The following is a 23,503-nucleotide window of genomic DNA, read 5'->3' on the forward strand; positions in this document are numbered from 1 at the left end:
ACTCTTTTTCGAAGGACATCCTGGGATTTTTAACGACCACAGAGAGTCGGGACCTCGGTTTAACGTCTCATCCGAAAGACGGCGCTCACTGAGCAGTATAGAGTCCCCGTCACTATACTGGGGCATTAGGACCCACACAGACCGCAGGTTGGGCGCCCCCTGCTGGCCTCACTAACACCACTTCCGGCAGCAACCTAGCTTTCCCAAGTGGTCTCCCATCCAGGTACTGACCGGGCGCAGCCCTGCTTAGCTTCAGTGGGCGACCATGTGAGAGTTGCAGAGAGCTAGCTGCCGGCACAGCCATTCTAACAGCCATTCTCCTCTAAGCCATGGCATCAACAGGGTATTTGTGCCAACAGATATTTTCTCCTTTTCTGACCATTCTCTGTAAACCCTAGTAGATGGTTGTGCATGAAAATCACAGTAGATCAGCAGTTTCTGAAATACTCAGACCAGCCCATCTGGCACCAACAACCATGCCACATTCAAAGTCACCTAAATCATCTTTCTCCCCCATTCTGATGCTCAGTTTGAACTGCAGCAGATTTTCTTGACCATGTCTACATGTCTAAAGGCATGGCGTTGCTGCCATGTGATTAGACGTGTTAACAAGTAGTTGGACAGGTGTACCTAATAAAGTGGCCGGTGAGTGTAAATGTATGGTTTCTTAGTATAGAACAATATTTGGTTAAGATACAAATATTTAGGTACTCCGGTTTCCCCAACAGTTCAAAGACATGCTGTATAGCTGAATTATATTAACTAAATTGGTTACAGTGTATAAGTTTGTGTGTTACTATGAGAGTGTACAGGTGTTTTATTCCTTATTCTGTAAAACATATGCCGGAATGGTTGGCAGTTCATTCCGCTGTGTCGACCCCTGATAAATAGGGGACCTAAGGAAAATGAATGAATGATGAGAAACATGCCTATAAATTTGTCCTAATGCATATTACTAATCAAATTAGTTGAGATATATGCAGGGTATACTGTACATTTACATGTATTTTTTGAATATTGCCAAAAATATATCAGTGCAATATTGACTGGTTTTGTAGTCCAAGCTCACATATGTGTGTGTATCAGTTTGGCTAAGATGTGTCCAAAGTTTTATGTTGTGCCTCCATTTCTAAAGGCATTTTTCTCAAGTTCTCACGGCCGAACCTGAATGTTTATTATGCGTACAAATTGAAATAGATTTCCACTAAACTGCTACAACCTGCCATCTGTTTCCCTCCATCTGTTTGTGAATGTTTCTCAAAAGCCCTCCAGAGCAAAATACCAATAATTTGCATCAAAGTGTAAATCAACTTCCCCGTATTTCCACAAATAAAAAAATAATCCTTTTTCCTTAGAAACATTTACAAAAACAAGGAAATAAATAAAAAGGGTTCACATTTAGATTCACATTCTGATCATTTATTTGATCCACAGTGTCACCTGCACAGGTTGTGTAAGTCACAGACATGCAAACTGACAAAGCCGGTCAATTTGCTCTCTCACACAAATATCAAAGGTGCTGAAATCATCTCCAGATGGACAGCTGTTTACTATGCCCACCATTTCCTGCATAAATAAAGCAGTCAAGGACACACACATTGAGGCTATTGAACAGAAAGCAGCATGTTTCACCTAAAATCAATTAGCTTTACGATCAATTAGCTTGTTTTTGTGCTTTTTCAGTACTTATAACTGTACTTCACTGGTGTGAATCATGTAAAAAGCTGAATGTTTGTGCTTTAAAAGGTTTAATGCCTGAATCCTTGAGCCAAAATGTGAACAGTTTGTTTGTGAAATGCTATTTTAAATGTCACACGTGATTTGTGCCTTAGATTAAGATTTTAGCTCAAGAATGGCTACAGTTTTAGGCAAACGTTTACATACATCTTGTAGAATCTGTTATGTTTATTATTTACATTTAAAGTAATATTTATCAAAATAAGAGTGATCATCCAACATGCATTTTATCCTTTATTTAGTCCTGATTTTATGAAAAAAGTGACCCCTATCAAAACTTTCCTACATTTTATTTTTTGTAATGCTGTGTAACGTTGTTTTTTTTAGTTCATGAGTTGATATTCTTTAGACAAATCCTTCAGGACTTAAAAATTCTTAGGTTTTTCAGCATCTCTTCTGTATTTTAATCTATTCCATAGCTAATCCATACCCCCCGGGGAGGTGGAAAGGGGGGAGGGGGTGGAACTTGGTGATTTCCAAAAATCTTAAATATGTTTTTAAACTATTGTAATTATCATATTTTATCCATAACCTACAGAAGATAATATTATTTTAATTCAATTCCCATTTATTTATATAGCGCTTTTACAATGTAGATTGTGTCAAATCCGCTTAACATAGAAATTCTAGTAAAGTCCAATTAATATGTATAATAGAAAAAATATTTAATAGTTACATGAAAACAAAACAACATGCAAATAAAAAGCCATCAGATTTTTTTTCCATTGGATTGTGACCTCTGGGGTTATTATGCTAGATTAAAAACACAGCAATAGTGTTAGTTGAAGCAGATTAATTTAAGGGCACAATGTTAAACTTTTGAAACCTCCTACGGCACTTACATACATAAAAAATAAAGGCCTCGACTGAACATGGAGTATGACGGTTGTCTTGTGCTGTAAACATTGTGCCCAACAGTCTCATCACTTAATCTCAAGTGAGGTTAATTATAAATTAAACAAATAGATTATGACTGTTAAAAAAAGTATGTGGTTGTTAGATTGTTGCAATTTTTTTGTGTCAATATGCTTGTGTTTATATAGACCATTTCAATGTGCTCATGTCTTTTGCCTGTAAACATTTCCTGTTTGCTATCAAACTATTTCATAACTGTAACAAGAGGCAATCATAACTTAATGTTAAAACAGTTATCATAACATTATTTATCAATATGTGGCTCCTTTTGGATTCTTGAAAGCTATTAGGGTTGGGTCGATAGACGATGCCAATATCCCTCGCCGATGGCCGATAGACATCACAATGCTAAGCCGGCATTGCGATCCTTCGTCCTGCCCCTGTCGAAGAAGCAACCTGCTCGTTTAGCGTGTCTGAGCTCCAGCAGTCAGTGGGTGCTTTGAACACAAAACCCCAGAGAGCAGTGCACGTCGGACAGTTCATCACGGATGTACCGCTGGATCTTTGTGTCTCACTATAGTTCTTAGACGTGATATTTAATTAATCTTGTCTCCATCTAACCACTCTTCTGTCTTTTGAATCTATCAGGTAACGTTTCACAGAGTCAGTAATCTACTTTAGTCTTTTGCTTTCAGGCTTGTACTTATTCATTTTAGCGAAAACCTCATACTGTTGGTTGTGCACCTTTTTTACCAACCAAGTTTGTCATCGCCATTATAACGACACAGATCACTCTGCCTATTCATGCCAGAGTCCCGCGGAAAAAGTGATCGTCAGGTGGTAATTTGTGAAAACAGTGAGCTACAAAAAATGTATTTGTTATGAATTTATTATTTATTCATAAATGACTAATTAACAACCGCCTCCAACGACGATGCCATCGTCCATCGCGATGTTTCCCATTAGACATCATATGATGCCAAATTGGTCGACATCGCCCAACCCTAGAAGCTATAAAAAATTAAAAATGTAAAACAGGTAATAAGTTGGGACCCTTGTTTTTGTTTACATCCCTCAAAATAGTCTATAGTTCCTATTGGTGTGTCTGTAATATTTGTATGTTTATAACCACCTCCAAGCACAGTAGGGGTGTAAGTCACTGTAATTGCTATTTTAGGGGTCGCGTGTTGAAAAGTTTGGGATATGCTGCCATAAATGACTCAATAATTTTGAAAGAAGTTCAAACTCCAGAAGACAACAAAGTACATTAAGGTGGGTGAAAACTTTTGAATAGAATATATTTTTCATATTTTTGCCTAAATATCTCTTTTCTTCCATTCAGTACTGCACTTCAAAAAGCTACAGAAATGTTTCACTGAAGACGAAAGTTAAATTACCCTAAACTTCAAATTCCAAAAGTTTTCACCCTCCAGCTCTTAATGCATCCTGGAGCATCAGTGAACATTTGACTCCATCACATGGAATATTTGTAAGCATTTTTTATATGAAATTTCTTATTCAGGTCAGTTCTAATCAAAATTAACTTGCATTTTCTTTGATCTCTCTTATTTTGCAGATTCTGCTAGATGTAAGTAAACTTTTGACTTCTGCTGTATTTATTTTGCAGTCACAGTTATATGAGACGAGCCAGACTTGATGCAGTCTCTCGTCTCCCCTGCATCTGTGCTGAAATACTGAAGACTCGCACTGTCCTTTCCCAGCGTCTCTGTCCCGGCCCTGTCCTCTCCAAGAAGAAAGCTACTGCAGCGTAAATTCCAACCGCAAACACTGTAAAACTCCCTCCAGCCAGCATCACCACCCCGGATATATACATGTCATTGAGTGCCTTGCCAGGTTTGGGCATGTGGTACGCCAAGGCCATATCCAGTAGCACAGCGCCACAAATAAGCAGAGAGGCTCCTGTGATCAACATAATGAGGATGTCCGACAAACCTCCGCTCTTTAGCATGTTGATCCGTCGTCTGCTTCTCACGCAGTTCATGTCTTGGACGGCGGAACTTAACAGCTGCTTTAGTAGGACAGCCAGAGCGAGAAGACAAAGAGCGGTTCCCGCACCCAAACGCCACTCGCTGGACAAGCTGGTGGTGGTGGAGAGCAGGCCGACGCCTCCTAGGCCGCAGCCCAAGATCAAGGCCACCGAGGCACAGTAGCATAATAGGGATTTGCGAGGCTCACTGAACCACCAGAGCTCCACCTGCTCCTCCAGGAGGTTCTGCTGGATGCGGGCCGGGTCAGGATGAGGGTGGCCTCTCGGAGGAGAGTAATCCTCCATCTCTGACATGATGTTCCGCTGGTGGGGCAATGAAGATGGGCTCCCAGTTGTGAGAGGACACCTGGTTAGAGTTCCTGGAAGAAACATGTTGGAAATTAGGTGAGAAGATCAAGGGAAATAATCTTTGTAAAAAAAATAAAAATTGAATAGAAGTTCACAGTAAACATTCATGTGAAAACATTTTAGTCATGAGAAGGCATTTTGGTGTTCAAAAATAAATATTGCATTATTTCATTAATATTAACAATGTGATTTATCAACCTATATTACAATAGATTATTCTGTAAAAAGTGATTACACGGTAAAAAATGCTTATTTCCTTCATAATGCCCAGCACAAAGCGATTAAATAAACTTAAAATTTTTTTTTTTTTTTTTTTTACAAATTTGCTAATTTATTTGGATTCAGCATAAAACTATTAGATTGTTCCAAAAACAGAGGCAAAGTGGGTAGCACGTTCGCCTCACAGCAAGAAGGTTGCTGGGTTGCTGGTTCGAGCCTCGGCTCAGTTGCCGTTTCTGTGTGGAGTTTGCATGTTCTCCCTGCGTTCGCGTGGGTTTCCTCCGGGTGCTCTGGTTTCGCCCAAAGACATGCGGTACAGGTGTAATGGGTAGGCTAAATTGTGTGTGTGTGTGTGTGTGTGTGTGTGTGTGTGAATGAGTGTGTGTGTGGATGTTTCCCAGAGATGGGTTGTGGCTGGAAGGGCATCCGCTGTGTAAAAACTTGCTGGATAAGTTGGCGGTTCATTCTGTGGTGGCGACCCCAGATTAATAAAGGGACTAAGCCGACAAGAAAATGAATGAATGAATGTTCCAAAAACAACTTAAGAATTGTGCTGTTTCAACTAATTTAAAATAACAAGCAGAAAAAAGTAATTTATCTGAGTGTAGTTTATTTAAAAAGTGAGTTTACACTTTGCTTTTAAAGTAATAAAGTTGACCTTATTTTAAAAAACAAGTAAATATATTGCCCTAAAATAAAGTAAATGAACTATATGCGGTGATGCAGTGGCGCAGTAGGTAGTGCTTTGGCCTCACAGCAAGAAGGTCGTGTATGGATGTTTCCCAGAGATGGGTTGCAGCTGGAAGGGCATCCGCGGTGTAAAGACATATGCTGGATAAGTTTGCGGTTCATTCTGCTGTGGCGACCCCAAATTAATAAAGGGACTAAGCCAAAAAGAATATGAATGAATGAATATGCATAATTGTTAAGTTACAATTGGTTTACTCGCTTTAAGTAAACATAACTTGTTGCTTTAAAGACAACAGATTTACTCACTTTTTTTTTTAAACAATTTTTTTTCTAAACTATTTTTACAGTGGATACACACTTAAGATAATTACCATACATATCATATATCTTTTACTTTCAAAAAACATAAAATGTAGTGTTTGCGGGCTTTCTGGAAATTTACTTTCACTATAAATTGATAATACAAAATTATCGCTTTACTTAATCTTTTTTCTTACCAGATTTTACAAAGTCCAGTTTTCTTTTTTAATATATTTGGTTATGTAACGTACAAATAACCAATTAAAAGTTTTTTTTTTTGTTAAATTCTGTGTTATCTGCTTTTTAGTTTTTTTTTATAATGTATTAGGAATACACACACACACACACGCACGCACACACACACACACACACACACACACAAACATTGCTCAGCATGTATAAGTGCACCCCTCACAAATCTATCTTTTAAATTAATATTTTTTAATAGGAAGCTAAATAATCTTATATTTGTGCATATACATTACATTAGTAAGTACTAAAGCCAAATCTGGAGCTGATCTAACAAAATAACTCACGATACAGTCCAAAAACTAGTGCACCTAAATTTATGTTATATAAAAATATTAAATACAAATAAAAAAAAAAGAGGAAAAATCTAGAGAAGCAAAAAAATTGAATTTTTTTTTGTTGAAATTTTGTAGGTTGTAATTTATTTTTGCAATATTTAGCTTGAATTTAATTGTATTATCGTTCAATTTCTAAATATGTTTGGTGACTAAAATATTATTTTAATAAATATATATGTTTAATTATTCTGATTGTATAAACGCACCAAAATACATTGACTATAATCACTGAGAAACGGATAAAAATATTCATATTTATAATGGCGAGTATACAATTAGGCTGAACACTGTACTGTATATATCACACTGAATATTTATATATAGCTCCAAGTGTCTTGAAAGTGTCACATGCACAATCAGTCACTAGGCAAAAAAAGAGGTATGTTGAAATGCACATCACTCTGAGTCCTCCCTGTTATATGCAAACTCTTTTAAAATATGTGAGAAACTCCATTCTGAAACAAGACCAAGCAGCTTTATCTACAAATCTGTTAAATAAAATCAGTAAACTTTAAGAGCAAACGCCTCAAGGTTTGCTTTAATTTAAAACTACTGTTTAGTTTAAAGCCTGTTAATGTGGCTATTAAGGACAGCCATTTGGATTCCTGTTGAGAGAAAATAAAGATTTTAAATAGTGAGAAAGACAATTTCCCTCCTGCTCATGGGCTGAAGCCTTAATTCCTTCACAAATGGCCTGTCTCTGTGGTCCCCGTGACCCTCAAGGTTGCAGGACAGACAGCTTGTCTTTACAATCCTGTAAGTGGCTTTGGCTTCGTAGTCAGCACTGCTGCACCAGCAAACTGCATCTGCTCTTAAACTACACTGCATACATTATAATCAAGGGCCAAGGCAAGCTCTTCTTTTCATCCAGAACCCGTGTGTCATTATTTTGCACTGTTTGTTTAAAGTCAGTCACCTCACACATGTGTGGCCACAGGGGTTGTGTACATGTACGTTTCTGAAGCTTTGATAATTAAGTCTCTGTGGACCTGAGTCTCCTACCGCTGACATACTGCTTCTTTGCGACTGAGGTGAAGCATGAAAAGGGAATAGTGAAATCAAGAAAGCCCATGAAACTAAAACTCCAAAGTCAGTGAAAAGACTACTGTATAATGATTGTTAAAATAATAGTTCACCTGAGATGAAAAATCTGTCATTTACTCGCATTCATGTAGTTTCAAATACATATTGTATAGATCCTGGTTTGGAACAAAAGACAAGGCATTTTACTAATAAAAATGTTTATATATCTAAGGATAGTTGAACAATAAAAGTTTAAAAGATGGAAATGGCAAACGAAGAGCATCAAACACTGTTGTTTCCTTGTTCTCATGTAAATCCTGTAAGTTTAAAAGTTCAATCTATCAGAACAAAATGGAGACTAGTACGTTGTCACATGCTGTGTTCACACCAAACGCGGAACAAGAAATTAAATTGTGCTATTTGTACGTAAACATTTTGAGTTCACTTGCTTCATTCACTCGTCAAATTCACTTTGTAAAGTTTATTTATAAACTTGTTTCGAGAGGATCATGTGCTTATGATTGCTTGCAGCCAGTCCCGCATTATTCAATTCATAATTCACCAATCAGACGATTCCTAAGCCACTATAAATACCCTAAGTTCCATATGACAGCCATCTTCGTTTGGAAGCATCTCTCCTCCACCCCTATCCTCCTCCTTTCCTAGATGTGTGGAACGATGGCCCAGTGGTTAGCACAGTTGCCTCACAGCAAAAACATCACTGGTCTAGTCCATACCAAGCTAGCCAACGTTTCTGTGCGGAGTTTACACATTCTCCCCCGTGCTCACATGGGTTTCCCCCTTTTCCTCCCACCATCCAAAAACTTGCAACTTAAGTTAATTGACTAATCCAAATCTGCACCATAGACATGCTTTTAGTAAGTAGTTATCTCTAAAGAGCAATCACTATCTGTTCCTTAGCTACTACAGCAAGAGTGTTCTTGAGATCTACCTGAGCTTAAACTCCCGTCTCGCCTTGCAAAAGGGAGGAAGCCCTGGGCTTGTGGATCTTATGAGCTCAGGGCTCTCTCCCAGGACAGCATGCCAAGCAAGCTTTATAATCAATCATCAGCTAAGTGTGAACTCTTGAAACAATAGATGCGGATTTGCGTCATGGGCTAGGTTTCTGTCTGCCCGGTGACTCTAGCTTCATTGCTAAATGGCTGATGTGGATTTAATTGAGAGAATAGCTGCGTTCATGTGCTTTAGGAAGGATGAAAGACAGCGTTGATTCGTTTGGCGCCATGTCTTCATGAGTCCACTAGATCCATTCAGAGGTGCACCCAGCTCTATGAGTTCATAAACTCCTCCAGAAACTATACCTGGATGATGGAAGCTTTCAGCAGTGCTTCTGACTGAGCCGAGGCCAATTTAATTTTGGGGGTCGCGGGCTCAAAAGTTTGGGAAGCCATGATCTAAGCCACATACCTTTCATTTATTTATTTTCTTTTAAGCTTAGTCCCTTTATTAATCTGGGGTCGCCACAGCGGAATAAACAACCAACTTATTCAGCATATGTTTAACACAGCTAAGGCCCTTCCAGCTGGTTCATATGAAACATCCATACACTCTTGCATTCACACACATACACTACGAACAATTTAGCCTACCCAATTCACCTATACCACTTCTTTGGGCTTGTGGGTAAACCGCAGCACCCGGAGGAAACCCACGTGAACACGGGGAGAACATGCAAACTCCACACAGAAATGCCAACTGACCCAGTCAACGTTCGAATTGGCTATTATGCTACCCACTGTGTCACCGTGATGCCAAGCCACATGACTACTATGTAAATATCAGAGAAAAATCTGACTTATTGATTCAGTGCACACTGTGCGCAATTACTGCATTTAGATTTATTTACTGTGTTAAACAATTGGATTCTCATGCAAATCATATGGAATCAAGGGCTAAAAATTATTTGAAAATTTGACAGTATTTCTTGTCAAAAATTATACTCCCAGTTGGTAAAATAAAATCTTGATGTGTAAACAAATCATTCTTTTGACTGATCTTAAGTAAGCTTGAATGATTTGTTCAGACTGATCCAGTTTATTTCAGCACTCTGATTCATTTGGGGTTTATCTTTACTGGAACATTATCAGTGAGCAACAACTAAAATACTGGCTATGACATGATATGATTTGGAATATGCACGTCATATGAACCAGTTTATGATTCTTTTATCATGCTTTAAAAACTTGAAAGATGCAGTAAAAATCTTGTTTTTGTGATAAAAAAAATGAACAAATTAAGTATAAGAGTCATAAAAGTAGTACATAAGACTTTTGTTATATTCCAAACAGACAAAAGAAACTCATAAAAGTGTGGAACCACTTGAAGATGAGTAAACAACTAGTCAATTTTCCTTTTTGGGTGAAATATGCCTTTAAGACGAGCATAATGACATTATAATAACTTTTGAGTGAACTAAACCTATAATAATAATAATAATAATAATAATAATAATAATAATAATAACAACAACAACTTTTGTAAAGCATAAACCTCATTATGAATAAGTGTCACAGTAGAAATATACTCACCCTAAAAAATGAGGTTTCTGTGATGAGACACTTTCTCCATGTGGCAGTTTATCATTCAATGGTGTGTTCAACAAAGTGCAGAAAGAAAAAAAGGCTGGCAAAAAATATTCTTTATCACCTCAGGGTTTAAGCTTATTATTTGTGTCCTTCTCGTCCCCTTATGCTTAAAATCATTTCTAAAAATACACTGACTTCCAGTTTTGATTTTCGATGGCTCCTTGGGAGGTATTTCTTCACTTTTGAGAAGTCACTGACAGTTGTAGTCCAGACTCCAAAAAGTATATTTATAAGATTGCCTTAAAAAAAACACAACCAGGCCTACCAGACAGCTGAAAGTGTGTAAGACGAAATAGAAAGTTTTGGAAGATTCCTTTCTAAAATCAATGAAAAAACAGCTGATCTGTCAGTGTAGTGCATGGCCTTGGGGCTGGATAGGTATCCAAATTAGCTCTTAGTTTTGTTCAGTATGCCTGCAAGGTTATTTCATGGGCAAAATGTCCTGGCTGTCAGAGCACAAGTGATCCACGAACAAGGACAGAGGTGTTCAGCTTTAGGAGAACCCTGACAGCATTCCTCCTCCTGTTTTTCGGCTCACATCGCTGTTAGCTATTGAAGTTTAGTGGGTTTTCTTGAATATTTAGAGCAATCGGCATCTTTCCCGACAGGTGTGAATGCTGAGCATTGTGGCAGGCCGAGCACGCCATTCATTCTCTAGTCAAGCGATACACTGTTGTATCTCTGACTGCAGGTCTCTGATGTATCTGAGAAAGAAGCATTCATAAAGCAGGCTCTTGTCTTGTCTCCGGTCACCATACAACAGCTGATGCCTTGTCTAGCATTCTCTTCATCTCTGCCCGGTTGCTAGACTAAAACAATGAAGCAAGTCTTTGAGTCCTTCTCTAGGCCAGGATGAAGCAGGTCACTATCTGCAGAAACAAAGGAAGTAAAGAATGACAGTTAGAAGATGTGCAATACGTCTAATTCATCAGGGTTTAACCAATTGCTTTTGATTGTTAACAGAGGAAACTGCTGTGAGGGGAGATCTGAGCAGGGTGGATTTTGCTTTTCAGACGGGCGAAACAGAACAAACTTTGCGGCAAGGTGGAAATGCAACTTTCATTTGTAGGTATCTTACCATGTAATATCATTATATTTTGTAGAAAGTTTAATATACAAGCAATTCCATGCAAATGTTAACCTTGACATTTTAAGAGTTTTTAAGATCCCGTGTATACCCTGATTTAGTAGTTATCCTGACTGGAACATTATCAGTGAGCAACAACTAAAATATGACTTGATATGATTAGGAATATGCACGTCATATCAATCAGTTTATGATTGTTTTGTTGTGCTGTAGGAACTTGTAAGATGCAGTAAAATTAATGTTTTTAAAAAGGCCATAAACAATATAAAATTTTACCAAAATAGCAAAAAAGGTTTTTGTTTAAGCAAGTATTTTACAGTAATATAAAAATACTCAAAAATGTGTCTGTCACTGTTTTCAAACAATTATATTTGATTTACTACAATCACATAAGTGCCAATTGCACATCTGTCACATCAATAACAGAGAGACGTCACATCCATGACGAAACTTTTCCTTCATAAATGCAAAAACGTCAAATAAAATAAAATCAATCATGTTTGTTCTATTGTTTTATTATTTCTTTTGGGTTGTGCAGATTAATTCACAGAATTTTTATTGCATACTGTAAATTCGTAGACTTTTTTGATCACATCCATAATGCAGTTTTTTTATTTTACAGATTGATATTTTTTTTTATCCCATAACTCTGTAATGAGTTGTTTTGGAATGTTTCAATATAATCCTAACCCTAACCTAGCAGCCTACAAATAATCTAATGAGAATTAGTTGGCATGTAGATGCAATGTAACTTAAATTCAACAAAATGCATTAAAGGGACCATCAAAATAAAATGATACTCATACACTTTCTTTGTGAATTTATATTTTGAGTTTTTACTGCAGATGTCACATCCATAACACTTTAATTGCTCCAATATTAGTAGAGGATGACACCATTTAAAAACAGTGTTCATACATTTTTTTCTTTATAAACCACAACTGAATTGTAAATCAGCATGGCGCGTATTCTTCATAGATTTATTAATCTCGTAAAGCCAGATGTTTGGGTGTCCAAACTCAGTCCTGGAGGGCCGGTGTCCTGGAAAGTTTAGTTCCAACCCTAATCGAACACACCTGATGCAGCTAATCAAGCTCTAACTAGACATAGAAACTTTCTGGCAGGTGTTTTGAAGCAAGTTGGTGCTTACGAAATTTAGCAAGACACTGGCCCTCCAGGACCGAGTTTAGACATCCCTGTCGTAATGAATGCAAACAAGCTTTGTGAAAAATATACAAGTTGACCAAACTGAGACAAATGCTGTTTGCTTCTAAATATGCAAAAAGATCTTAAAAGTGCTGGATGTCCAAAATCTAACTATTATTTAATAGCAGGCATTTTACTATCCCATCAGGACACAGGAGAGTTTGTAAGGGCTCTGGTAGGTCACATTACACGTACAAGACAAATACATATACATTTATATTACACTAAATTCGTGCTACAAATATTTATACAATTAGCACAAGTGGCTCAGTGGTTAGCACTGTCGCCTCAAAGCAAAAAGGTCGCTGGTTTGAGTGCCGAATGGGCCAGTTGGCATTACTGAGTGGAGTTTCCCCCACAGTCCAAAGACATGTGGTAAAGGGAATTGGGTAAAACAAAACTGGCTATAGTGTATGTGTGTCTGTGAATGTGAGAGTAAATGGGCATTTCCCAGTACTGGGTTACAGCTGGAAGGACGTCCACTGCATAAAAAATATTCTGGAATAGTTGGCAGTTCATTCCACTGTGGCGAACTCTGATAAAAAGGGACTAATTCGAAAGAAAATGACAGAATGAATGAATGAATGAATGAATGAATGAACTAAATTGTAAATCAGCAAGGCATTTATGCAAACAAGCTTTGTAAAAAAAAAATCCAAGATGGCCAAACTAAGAGAAATGCTGTTTGCTTCCAGTATGCAAAATGATCTTAAAAAGTGCTGGATGTCCAAAATCTAATTATTATAAGTGTAGGCACCTTACTATCCCACAAGGCCGCAGGAGAGAGTTTGTGAAAGACCATAAGCAATTCTGGTAGCATTGTATTACATTTATGCTACAAACACTATTTAGCACAAAACAACAGGTCACCAGAATAGTTTAAGGGAATTCAATTAAGTATAGATGGGAACAGGCAAATGCAAATCAAATTCAAAGTGCTTAAATTGCACACCCTTTAAAAAGGGATTAATTAAATTAGTGAGTATACCTTAGAGTAAAACTTGGATCTGTTAAGATGACAACTTAATTCTTTATAATGATGCTCATATATTTATTTTGTATTATTAAGACAATTTTGCATGTTCTCCCCGTGTTCGGATGGGTTTCCTCCGGGTGCTCCGGTTTCCCCCACAAGTCCAAAGACATGCGGTACTGGTGAATTGGGAAAGCTAAATTGTCCATAAAGTATGAGTGTGAATGGAGTGTATGGGTGTTTCCCAGAGATGGGTCGCAGCTGGAAGGGCATTTGCTGCGTAAAACATATGCTGGATAAGTTGGCACATATTTCGCTATGGCGACCCCTGATTTATTTAGGGACTAAGCCAAAAAAAAAAAAGAAAAAAAAGAAATGAAATTAACTTATTTTTAAATGAAGTCAACTAACTGCTTTAAACCTTATGGGTTTACTCCCTTTTTGATAGTATGATTGACTTTTTACAGATTAAACACAACAAAGGGCATTTGCACAAGGGGACAAGAAAAATGTGGAGAACTCCAAAGTTCCCTTTAGAGATAAAAGTAAGTTTAATTGATTTGGGTCTGGTGGGAAAACATGTTAATTATCACACTATAGGAAAAATACTTAATACAAATGTGAAAGGGGGAGGAAGAAGAAGTCATTGTTTGGGACTTGTTTTCTACAGAAGTTGCCATGCAGATGCATATCAGAGTGAATGTAAATGTTTTCGGCACATTTCAGCACAGAAAACAGTTAGATATCATTCATTCATTTTCTTTTCGGCTTGGTCCCTTAATTAATCAGGGGTTGCCACAGCGGAATGAACTGCCATCTTTTCCAGCAGATGGATTACACAGCAGATGCCCTTCCAGCCAAAACCCAACAATGGGAACCATCCATACACTCTTGCATTCACACACAGACATTATGGCTAATTTAGCTTATTCAATTCACCTGTACCACTTTAGACCGCTTTGGACCGTGGGGGAAACCTGAGCACCCGGAGGAAACCCACGCGAACACGGGGAGAACATGCAAACTTCACACAGAAATGCCAACAGACCCAGCTGAGGTTCGAACCAGTGTCCTTCTTGCTGTGAGGCGGTTAAATTCTTGCTGCATTTTTTCTTTGTTGTTGAATCAAATGAACTTTTCTAGTCATCTTAACCTACACAAGGCAAACTCACTAAAATGTTAAAGAAATAGTTCACCCAAAAGCTAAAATTACATCATTGTTTACTCTCACTGATGGGGTTTTAAACCACATGAGTTTCCTTCTGCTAAAATGCAAGAGAAGTTATTTTGAAGAATGTTGGTTGCTGGGACCCATCGAAATGAACAGTTTTTCAACAGAAGAAAGAAACACATAACGGTTTTAAACATCTTTTGCATTTCATTTTCAAGTTAAACTTTGTATAACTAAAAAGCTGTAGTTGAAATCCTGTCAGTTAAATGAAACATTTATTTGTTATTATTATATTATGTATCATTTATTGACTTTTGTCATTTTGTTTATACAGTTTATTAGGTATCTAAAACCTTTTCTCGATTTTTTTGGCATTTATACATGTGTAGTCATGCTAAAAAAGTAAATTTTACAGATGGGCAGTGTATAATTGACATCGCTTATGGCAGTCCGAACCTACACAACATGCCAAAACTTTACACTTTACTCCGTATCAATTAAGTTATGTTGTGCTGTACCTGAAAAGGAAGAAATGAATCTATTTTCTATATGATTGGGGTCCTGGAGGGCCAGTAGTAAGTTGTTATGGTCATGCCTCTTGCTGCCCGTCTCTCCTTCTTGCTTAATCCACATTTTATCAGCCTGCACACATGGCTCAAGTTACTGTCAGGCATAACCTCAGGAACAAACCGCAAACTGCAGCTGGCATGGACTGTTACTCCAGAGCTGCATAAACCAAACCTTGATTCTTCACTCTTAATCTCTTGCTTTTTTCAGCTGAGAATTGCGTTCTATTTCTCTGTTTCTGACTCAATTTCACTATCTTATCTGTCTTTTCTCATGTTGCACTGGCGTTCTGTTGGCTCGGGAGGGTTGGCTTTTTGAAAAGCACAGCTTCGGCTCCCGGTGCTCTTTCTTTTCATCATAAAAGTTAACATATGCCACGTACCTTATTCCATCATTTCACATCAAGACTCAGTGGTGTCATTACAACCTCTTTTTCCATCAGTACACTTTCCTCTAAAGAACACTACTTCATTCTTACCTCTCACTGCAGCTTAGCACCACATTCGAAGGAGGAAACAGAACACAAAATGACATTATAAAGACAGATTGCTCAATCTTGCTCTGCGCAAAATCGCAGTGTTCTCTATGTATGATTAACTCTGCAACAATAGACCTGGTGGATTTTATGGGTGTGCAAATAGGGTAGGAACATAATATGAGTCATATTTCTCCAGAAATCTTTGAGAATGTCAGAAAAGGCTGAAATACACTATATGATAAGCCGTCAGAAAGCATTAGGGCTAACAGCTAAAAGTCATTGCTACTTTGCAAATTTTGGGTAGTCAAAAATGATTCAAAGGATTGGAGCTTGGAAAAACAGGGTGGACCTCAGTGGACCCCAAAGAGAAAAAGGTCAAAAGCACGAGTAATATAGACTAAAAATGAATATAAAAATGCTTCTACTGTATGCGATGGATAACTTTAGATCTTTATTTTTATATTAAATTAAACTGCTGAAAAAACGCATCAAATAAATATTTCTTTCAAATTTTTTTCATTAATCTGTTAATCAACCTCAGTCCTGATCGAAACTACTAAATTGCTTTGACAATTACAAGATTTTAACTCTTTAATTGGCAAGTTCACAAATGGTGTCACTGATTTGCTAAGAAAAACACAAAATTATGTATTTCAATATAAAAAGTAATTGTGAACTGGTTTTGGATATGTGAATGATTAGTAAAAATATTGGCTTTGAGACATTGTTAGATATTTTATTCTCCCTAATTTACTGTTGGTGGCTGTTTTTGCCCAATTGACTTCCATTATAATCACATTTAATGGTGCATAAATACACAGTCTTTGTTTTAATTTACTTCATGTAGTTTTGAGAGCTGAGATGCATATTTAGATTTTTTTCAGACACATCAATGTAAGTGCGTAAAAGACACTCAAACACTCACAGACACACATACACACTTTCATTTGCTGTTATACTCCATATAAAATCTAAAAACTAAGCTTTGTTTTTGCATAGGCTTACAGTATTTAAAGGGTTAATGGTGCCAGCTGATGATCAACAGTAAAAAAAATACAAATTTTCCCAAATCCAAACAGGGAAAACTAACAACAATCAAAAATGCATGATTTTATGGTGTCATGGTTTTGTATTTCAAAAATGTGGTTTTAATGGAAGTCAATTAGGAGAAAAAAATCAAAATTAATCAAAAACAATGCTTTAAAATGCTTTTTCACGTCCAAGACTTTGATAAAAGGTAAAAAAAAAAAAAACAGTCTATAATTACATTTTATATTGAAAATATATCTTTCAGAATTAGTGTAATCAATTTGACAATTATGTAGTTAAAATCCTGTAATTTTCTAAACAATTTAGTAGTTTTGATCAGGACTGAGGATGATTAACAGATTTATGCAAACACAAAAATGGAAAAATTATCTGATACATTTTTACAGCAGTTAAATTTAGTGGATGTTTTCTTTCCTAACATAAAAAGTAGTAAATTTGCACAGAGTGTTTTGTTAATTTTTTTTAATTAAGATTTGTCATCAAAAATCATTCTGCTAGCTGTAACACAGAAAAGGTTATGGCCAAATCAAGACCTAATATCACCCCAGAGTAGATGAAAACATCCCCAACAGTGCATAAGGGTTAACTAGCAGAATACAACAATCATAATTGTTTCAGGTATAGACCAAACAATACAAGGAACATGTCAAAGGAATTCACATGCATGGCCCATGCTTTTGTTTGTAGTTTCACTAAACTTAAAAGACCACATTTATTTATTTAAAGGTGTTTTTGATACAAGCAATTCAACAAAACCAAAATGCATAGACCCAAATAATAAAAAAATAATTTGTAATTGAACTAGTAGCTCAATGTGAATAAAAAAGTCATATGTAGCGGTTTTCATGCGGGCCGTGGTACACTGAACCAGCTCTATACCCTCACCAGGGTACTCAAGGGTTCATGGGGGTATGCCCAACCAGTCCACATTTGTTTTGTGGACTTGGAGAAGCCATTCCATCGTGTCCCTCATGGCATTCTGTGGAGGGTGCTCGTGGAGTATGGGATCAGAGGCGATCTGTTTAGGGCCGTTTTGTCCCTGTATGAACAGAATAGGAGTCTGGTTTGCATTGCTGGCAATAAGCCAGATTTGTTTCCAGTGCATGTTGGACTCCGGCAGGGCTGCCCCTTGTCACCAACTCTATTAATAATTTTTTTGGACAGAATTTCAAGGCACAGCCTTGGGCTGGAGGGGGTCCGGTTCGGGGACCACAGGATTTCATCTGTTATTCGCAGACGATGTTGTTCTGTTGGCTTTATCGAACAATGACCTTCAGCATGCACTGGGGAGGTTTGCTGCTCAGTGTCAATCAGCACCTCCAAGTCTGAGGCCATGGTGCTCCACCGGAAAAAGGTGGTTTTACATCTCCAGTTGGAGGAAAGTCCTTACCCCAGGTGGAGTTTAAGTATCTCTGGGTTTTGTTCACGAGTGAGGGAAGGATGGAACATGAGTTGGACAGGCGAACTGGTGCAGTGGCAGCAGAAATGCGGTCGATGTACTGGTCCGTTGTGGTGAAGAAGGAGCTGAGACGAAAAGCAAAGCTCTCGATTTACCGGTCAACCTACGTTCCTATTCTCACCTATGGTCATGAGCTTTGGGTCATGATCGAAAGGACAAGATCTCGGATACAATCGGCCGAAATGAGTTTTCTTCGAAGAGTGGCAGGGCGCACTCATGGATAGGGTGAGGAGCTCTGACACCCGGGAGGAGCTCGGAGTAGAGCTGCTGCTCCTCCACATCGAGAGAAGTCAGTTGAGGTAGCTAGGGCATCTGTTTCGGATGCCTCCTGGACGCCTACCTAGGGAGGTGTTCCAGGCATGTCCCACCGGGAGGAGGCCTCGAGGAAGATCCAGGACACGCTGGAGGGACTATGTCTCTCGGCTGGCCTGGTAATGCCTTGGGATCCCCCTGGAGGAGCTGGAGAAAGTGTCTGGGGAGAGGGAAGTCTGGGGTTCTCTCCTAAGAGAGGTGCCCCCGCGACCCAACACCGGAAAAGCGGCAGAAGTAGAATGAATGAATGAATATGTATTTATACATTTTCTAATTTGATTAATGATGAATGATGGATATGGGAAGATGAATAAAAAACAAATAAAAAACAACCAGAGATTGTTTAACAATGATCAGAATTGAGAAAAAAGTTCAGATTGAGAGCTCTTGGATTTACTCGTGCACCAGCAGTTACACTGTCAAAAATTAAGGTGCAGGAGCAGTCACTGGGCAGTACCTTTTTAAAAGATACATATTTGTACCCAAATAGTCCCCAGTGGTACCTAAAAGGTGCATATTAGTGTCCAAATATACCTAAAAAGTACCTTTGAAGCACCATTATGGACCGTTCAGGTACAAATATGTACCTTTTGAAAAGATACTGCCCCAGTGACAGCTCCTGTACCTTTATTTCTGGGATAGTACACTGTAAAAAATGTTAAGTTATTTAATTTTGTTTTCTAATTTTACCCAATCTTACAATACAATTTTTTATCTGGTTGTGCCAGTGCCACCCTGCCCCTTTTGACATTACTGTAGCTTTGCCACTGGTATAAAAGCTGGATCACACCACATGACTGATTTTAAAACTCTAGTCATCATATTGTACATTTACTGACTCTCTACAATATTGGTATCATTAAACAACTCAGAATCACACCATCAGATTGCAATGGAAAACAACAAACGTGCACAGAAGTGTCCTCCTTAGCTTAACCTCCTTGTCTGATATGCTCCATCTAGATGAAATAAAATTTTGGAGCCTAAAAAATGTCTGTGCCCATACACTACACAAATTTCTGTGAAATCTGTCAACTCTGACTGCCTAAAATCTGCAGACAGGATCTGACTAGGCAAATAGCTTTGACTCGTCCAGACTGCAAATTGGGGCAACAATCTATGCAAAAGTTATCTAGTTTATTCCAGCAGCAAGTTGACAGATTTCGCAGAAAATTTCACAGTGCATGAGAAGCGCAGACTCCAGTTTCTACTGTTGCTGCGTCTCATTTAGAAGGCTGTGTCCTCCGGAGGTCACCTTTTTTGGTCCTATATGTCATCAAGTGTGTCTTATTTGAGAAAGGGAGAAAGCATAACTAAGTGTGAATTCGTGTAAGGTGTAAATTACTGTAATTTCCTTTTTTCCAGTGCAACAATTTATTTTCTTAAATGAGGCAGCTAAATGATGTATGCGAATGACAAATATGACCTCCGCAGGTGTAGCCTTGGAAATCAGACAAAGCTTATGATTTCACCCAGTCTGAGAATAACAAACGTGCTTGATATTTCAAGCCTATTATAGAAAACATATTGTTTTCATTTGTCATGGGTCTCCTAGCAACAAGGTGCATGTTTCCACATGTGTTAGGACAATAAGTCTGTTAGTGTGTCATTGTCAGTTGTTTAGTTTATGACACCCATTTTTCTTTGTAACCAACCAAAGTGTTGTGTATTGCAACCTTAAGGGTGCTATTTTGTCTGGTAAGGTATATGATGCTCTGTATTTACTGCTGTGCAGTTCTTGATTTTTCTGTTTTGTGCACAGCTGCAGTATTAAGCACTAATTAAATCACCAATTAACAGGCCTGTCCACCCAGCTCTATGCTGCTGACAGAAGGAAAAAACATTCACCTCTCTTCCTGCCTACCTCTCTTCCTTTCATTCTTAAAACAGTGACAGCTTCCACCATGTTCAGATCTGACCTCTAGGACAGCAGAAATGTGAACATAACCCATAATGCAACACAAAAAGCCAGCTATTCAGGGGTTCTTTTCCCAAAAGCATTGCAAGGTCACAAGTTCCTTCAGGGTTGTGTGTTTCCAGTAAACATTCACAAACTTGTTTAGTTGGATCTGCAGCTCTTGACCTGTGGTCTGAAGCTTAGTAAAATGACATGGGAGAAATAATGCATGCAAATAATGCATCTATATATTGCACATCTATTCAAATTTCATATGTATTTTTGTTTGTGGGGTGAATTAATGCAGACTTTTTGAGCAATTCGCATTACTGTACATGCTGTATAAAAAGGCAGAACCCTTATTTACAGAGTTTGACATTATTCTTACCTCAAAATTTGCAATTAACAAGTTATCCATCGGAGAATGGGTGTTTGAGAGTATTAGAAGTTATCGTAGGCGTCATAGGTAATTAGTTTCTCGAATAATGCATCGCAGAGTACTATGGTGGTTAAGCAGCTACGTCATTATTTGGGAAATGAACCAGCTTGGCCGCTGAGCTTCACTCTCTGACCTGACCTCCATCTGTGACACAGACACCAGCCTGGGTTAAGACACCCGAACCTGCTTTTTTTCCACTTTCTTGGGGCATGGTTTCATTCTGAAACACATTGGCTATCTCAGTGTCAGCCACAGAATATTCCAGAATGTAGACTCATGGGATGTTTCAATGTTACTGAGTGCTGTCATGCACCTGTCAATGCTGTAGCTTATAAGGGATGTCTGACGAAAGTATCAGGGAAAGTGTGTTGATCGTTTGGCTCCTGGAAGCATTTGATTTTACTGGTTGACAACGTTACACGCCTAACAATAAAATAAAACATCATAAAACTTAAATTTTCTGTCCATGATGTGACATTTCATCAACACCTCCAGCTCCAGTGCAGCAGGTAGACCATATTAACAATGGTTCAATGGTGTAAAAAGGGTTACCAAGATTAATTACTATCTTTTTCTCACTAAACTATTACACTGTCACTGTAAAGCACAGTTCGCACTCTGCACAGAAAGGGCACCTACAGCATTAAAATAATTTGCTTGTCTTTTATTTTATGATACAGAACAAGATTAACCATACAGAAGGGAGACATTACCTTAGTTTGCTATAGAACTGTTTCTTTTTTGTGGGATTTTACTTACCCTTAATGTTTAAACCACAATAACACTAACATAGACTGGATTATCTGTGTTATCTGATAATTTTAGAACTTCCTCATTCTCAACCTCTAGTATGTTGGACATATTTGTTTTGTAAAATAATACATATATGTTAACCGTTACAGTGCTCAGCATAACTGAGTACAACCTATTTTGAAAATTAATATTTTTATCCATTTCTCAGTGAATATAGGCAATGTTTTTTAGTGCATTTAAACAAAACAGGTTTATTAAACAGATATTTAATAAAATTATATTTTAGTCACCAAACATATTTAGAAATTATAATAATCAAATAATTAAAATAAATTCTTCTTTTTTGTTGTTTTTCTCGATTTTTACTCTTTTTTAAAAAATTTGTATTTAATATTTTTTCTATAACAAATTTGGGTGTACTAATTTTGGACTATTGTCGTGGGCTTTTTTGTTAGTTAAGCTCCAGATTTGGCTTCAGTACTGACTAATCTTTTGTATATGCGCAAATATAATATTGCATAGCTTCCTAATAAAAGTATGAATGTAAAATATATATGCTGAGCACTGTATGTTGTCCTGACACTTTCCGGTTGTTTTTAAACAACTCTAAAAAATACATGGATACATGATGTCCATTAGTATTACTATGGTAATAAGAGTAATGTTAAAATGTATTAAATATTAATAAAAAAAAATCTGATTGTAATGTTAAAAGGTAAATGCATTTGAATTATAAGAGATATATATGGTTAATAATTAATGTTAGCTGGTAAAGTTTTGCATGCAGTTGCAGGAAATGTGCTGTACTTGCTTTTAACACAGCTGAAACTATTAAGAAATATTAATATATTACTGTTTTATAATTTATAATAGTTTTAATGTGGTAAAAATTTAATATTCAGTTTACAAGAGAAGCTACTTGAAGGTTAGTTATAATGTTTTGAGTGCTGATATTCTGTATAACATCACTTCTGTTTCTGTTTGTATCACATGAATTAAGGAACTTCCTTGGCAGAAAAACAACAACGTTGAAATTCTGCCTATGATAATAAACAGCACTACAATCTCAGTGCTGCTGTACACTATCAGCACTCAGTTGTGATTGTTTGCTTAATTTATTAATACATGAATCCCTGCAGACAATGTTGCTATTTGACATGCAGCATTTTAACAACATTTTTAATCAAATGTACCCTTTGGATTTAGATGCTTATAAACAGATCTGAGCAATTAATTGACTTAAAAATCTTAAAAATTGCATATATAATATGCATGTCCAGAAATAAAATGTAAAGATTTTAGCCTTTAATATTTTTAATCCTCAAACTCCAGTACAAAGTAAAGTTTACCTCTCCCTGGGCTCTCTGTAAAAACTCTGGGTATTCTTGTGTCTTATAACTCATAACAAACATATTTCTATTCAAATCTCCTATTTAAACAACCACTTCTGTTAAATTTCTGTTTAAGGGAGGACGGAGACGTGCAAACAGAACGGTCCGTTCTTACCTGTGATGCGCTGGCAGGAGGAACACCATCCCGAACAATATCAGCCAGAAAAACACACAGAAAGAAACACACCGCCGATCCGTCTGACAGAAGAAACGCGCTCAGCTAAAACAGACATCAAGTTTAATGCAAGTCTGGCACTGTAATCCCGAACATATCAGGTTGTCACTGCGAATGGCGATGCAGGTGCAGCGCTCATTCAGTCCGGACTTTTGCCCTCCGCTCGGAGGTG

At 37.4% G+C, this 23,503-nt stretch overlaps 1 protein-coding gene across 2 annotated transcripts; it reads right to left on the reverse strand.

Moving 5' to 3' along the window:
- Positions 1–1,397: 1,397 nt before the first annotated feature.
- On the reverse strand, positions 1,398–23,447 carry tmem125a (transmembrane protein 125a). 2 transcript variants are annotated; one of them, XM_087257586.2, is made up of 4 exons: positions 23,272–23,447; positions 15,329–15,452; positions 10,317–11,242; positions 1,398–4,959 (listed from the first exon to the last, which is right to left on the reverse strand). In XM_087257586.2, the coding sequence occupies exon 4, from the start codon at positions 4,892–4,894 to the stop codon at positions 4,226–4,228; it is 669 nt and encodes a 222-aa protein (XP_087113712.1). In that variant the 5' UTR covers positions 4,895–4,959; positions 10,317–11,242; positions 15,329–15,452; positions 23,272–23,447; the 3' UTR covers positions 1,398–4,225. The 2 variants fall into 2 exon arrangements, with proteins under 2 accessions (XP_087113712.1, XP_087113711.1); XM_087257585.2 differs by lacking the exon at positions 15,329–15,452.
- Between the last annotated feature and the right edge of the window lie 56 nt (positions 23,448–23,503).

Source organism: Danio rerio, chromosome 6 (genome assembly GCF_052040795.2).
Source record: "Danio rerio strain M-AB ecotype USA chromosome 6, GRCz13ab, whole genome shotgun sequence".
Taxonomy (NCBI): Eukaryota; Metazoa; Chordata; class Actinopteri; order Cypriniformes; family Danionidae; genus Danio; species Danio rerio.

What these genes read in the sequence shown, in the direction of transcription:
- tmem125a (XM_087257585.2), bottom strand. Translation starts at nt 4,894, where the DNA reads ATGTCAGAGATGGAGGATTACTCTCCTCCGAGAGGCCACCCTCATCCT.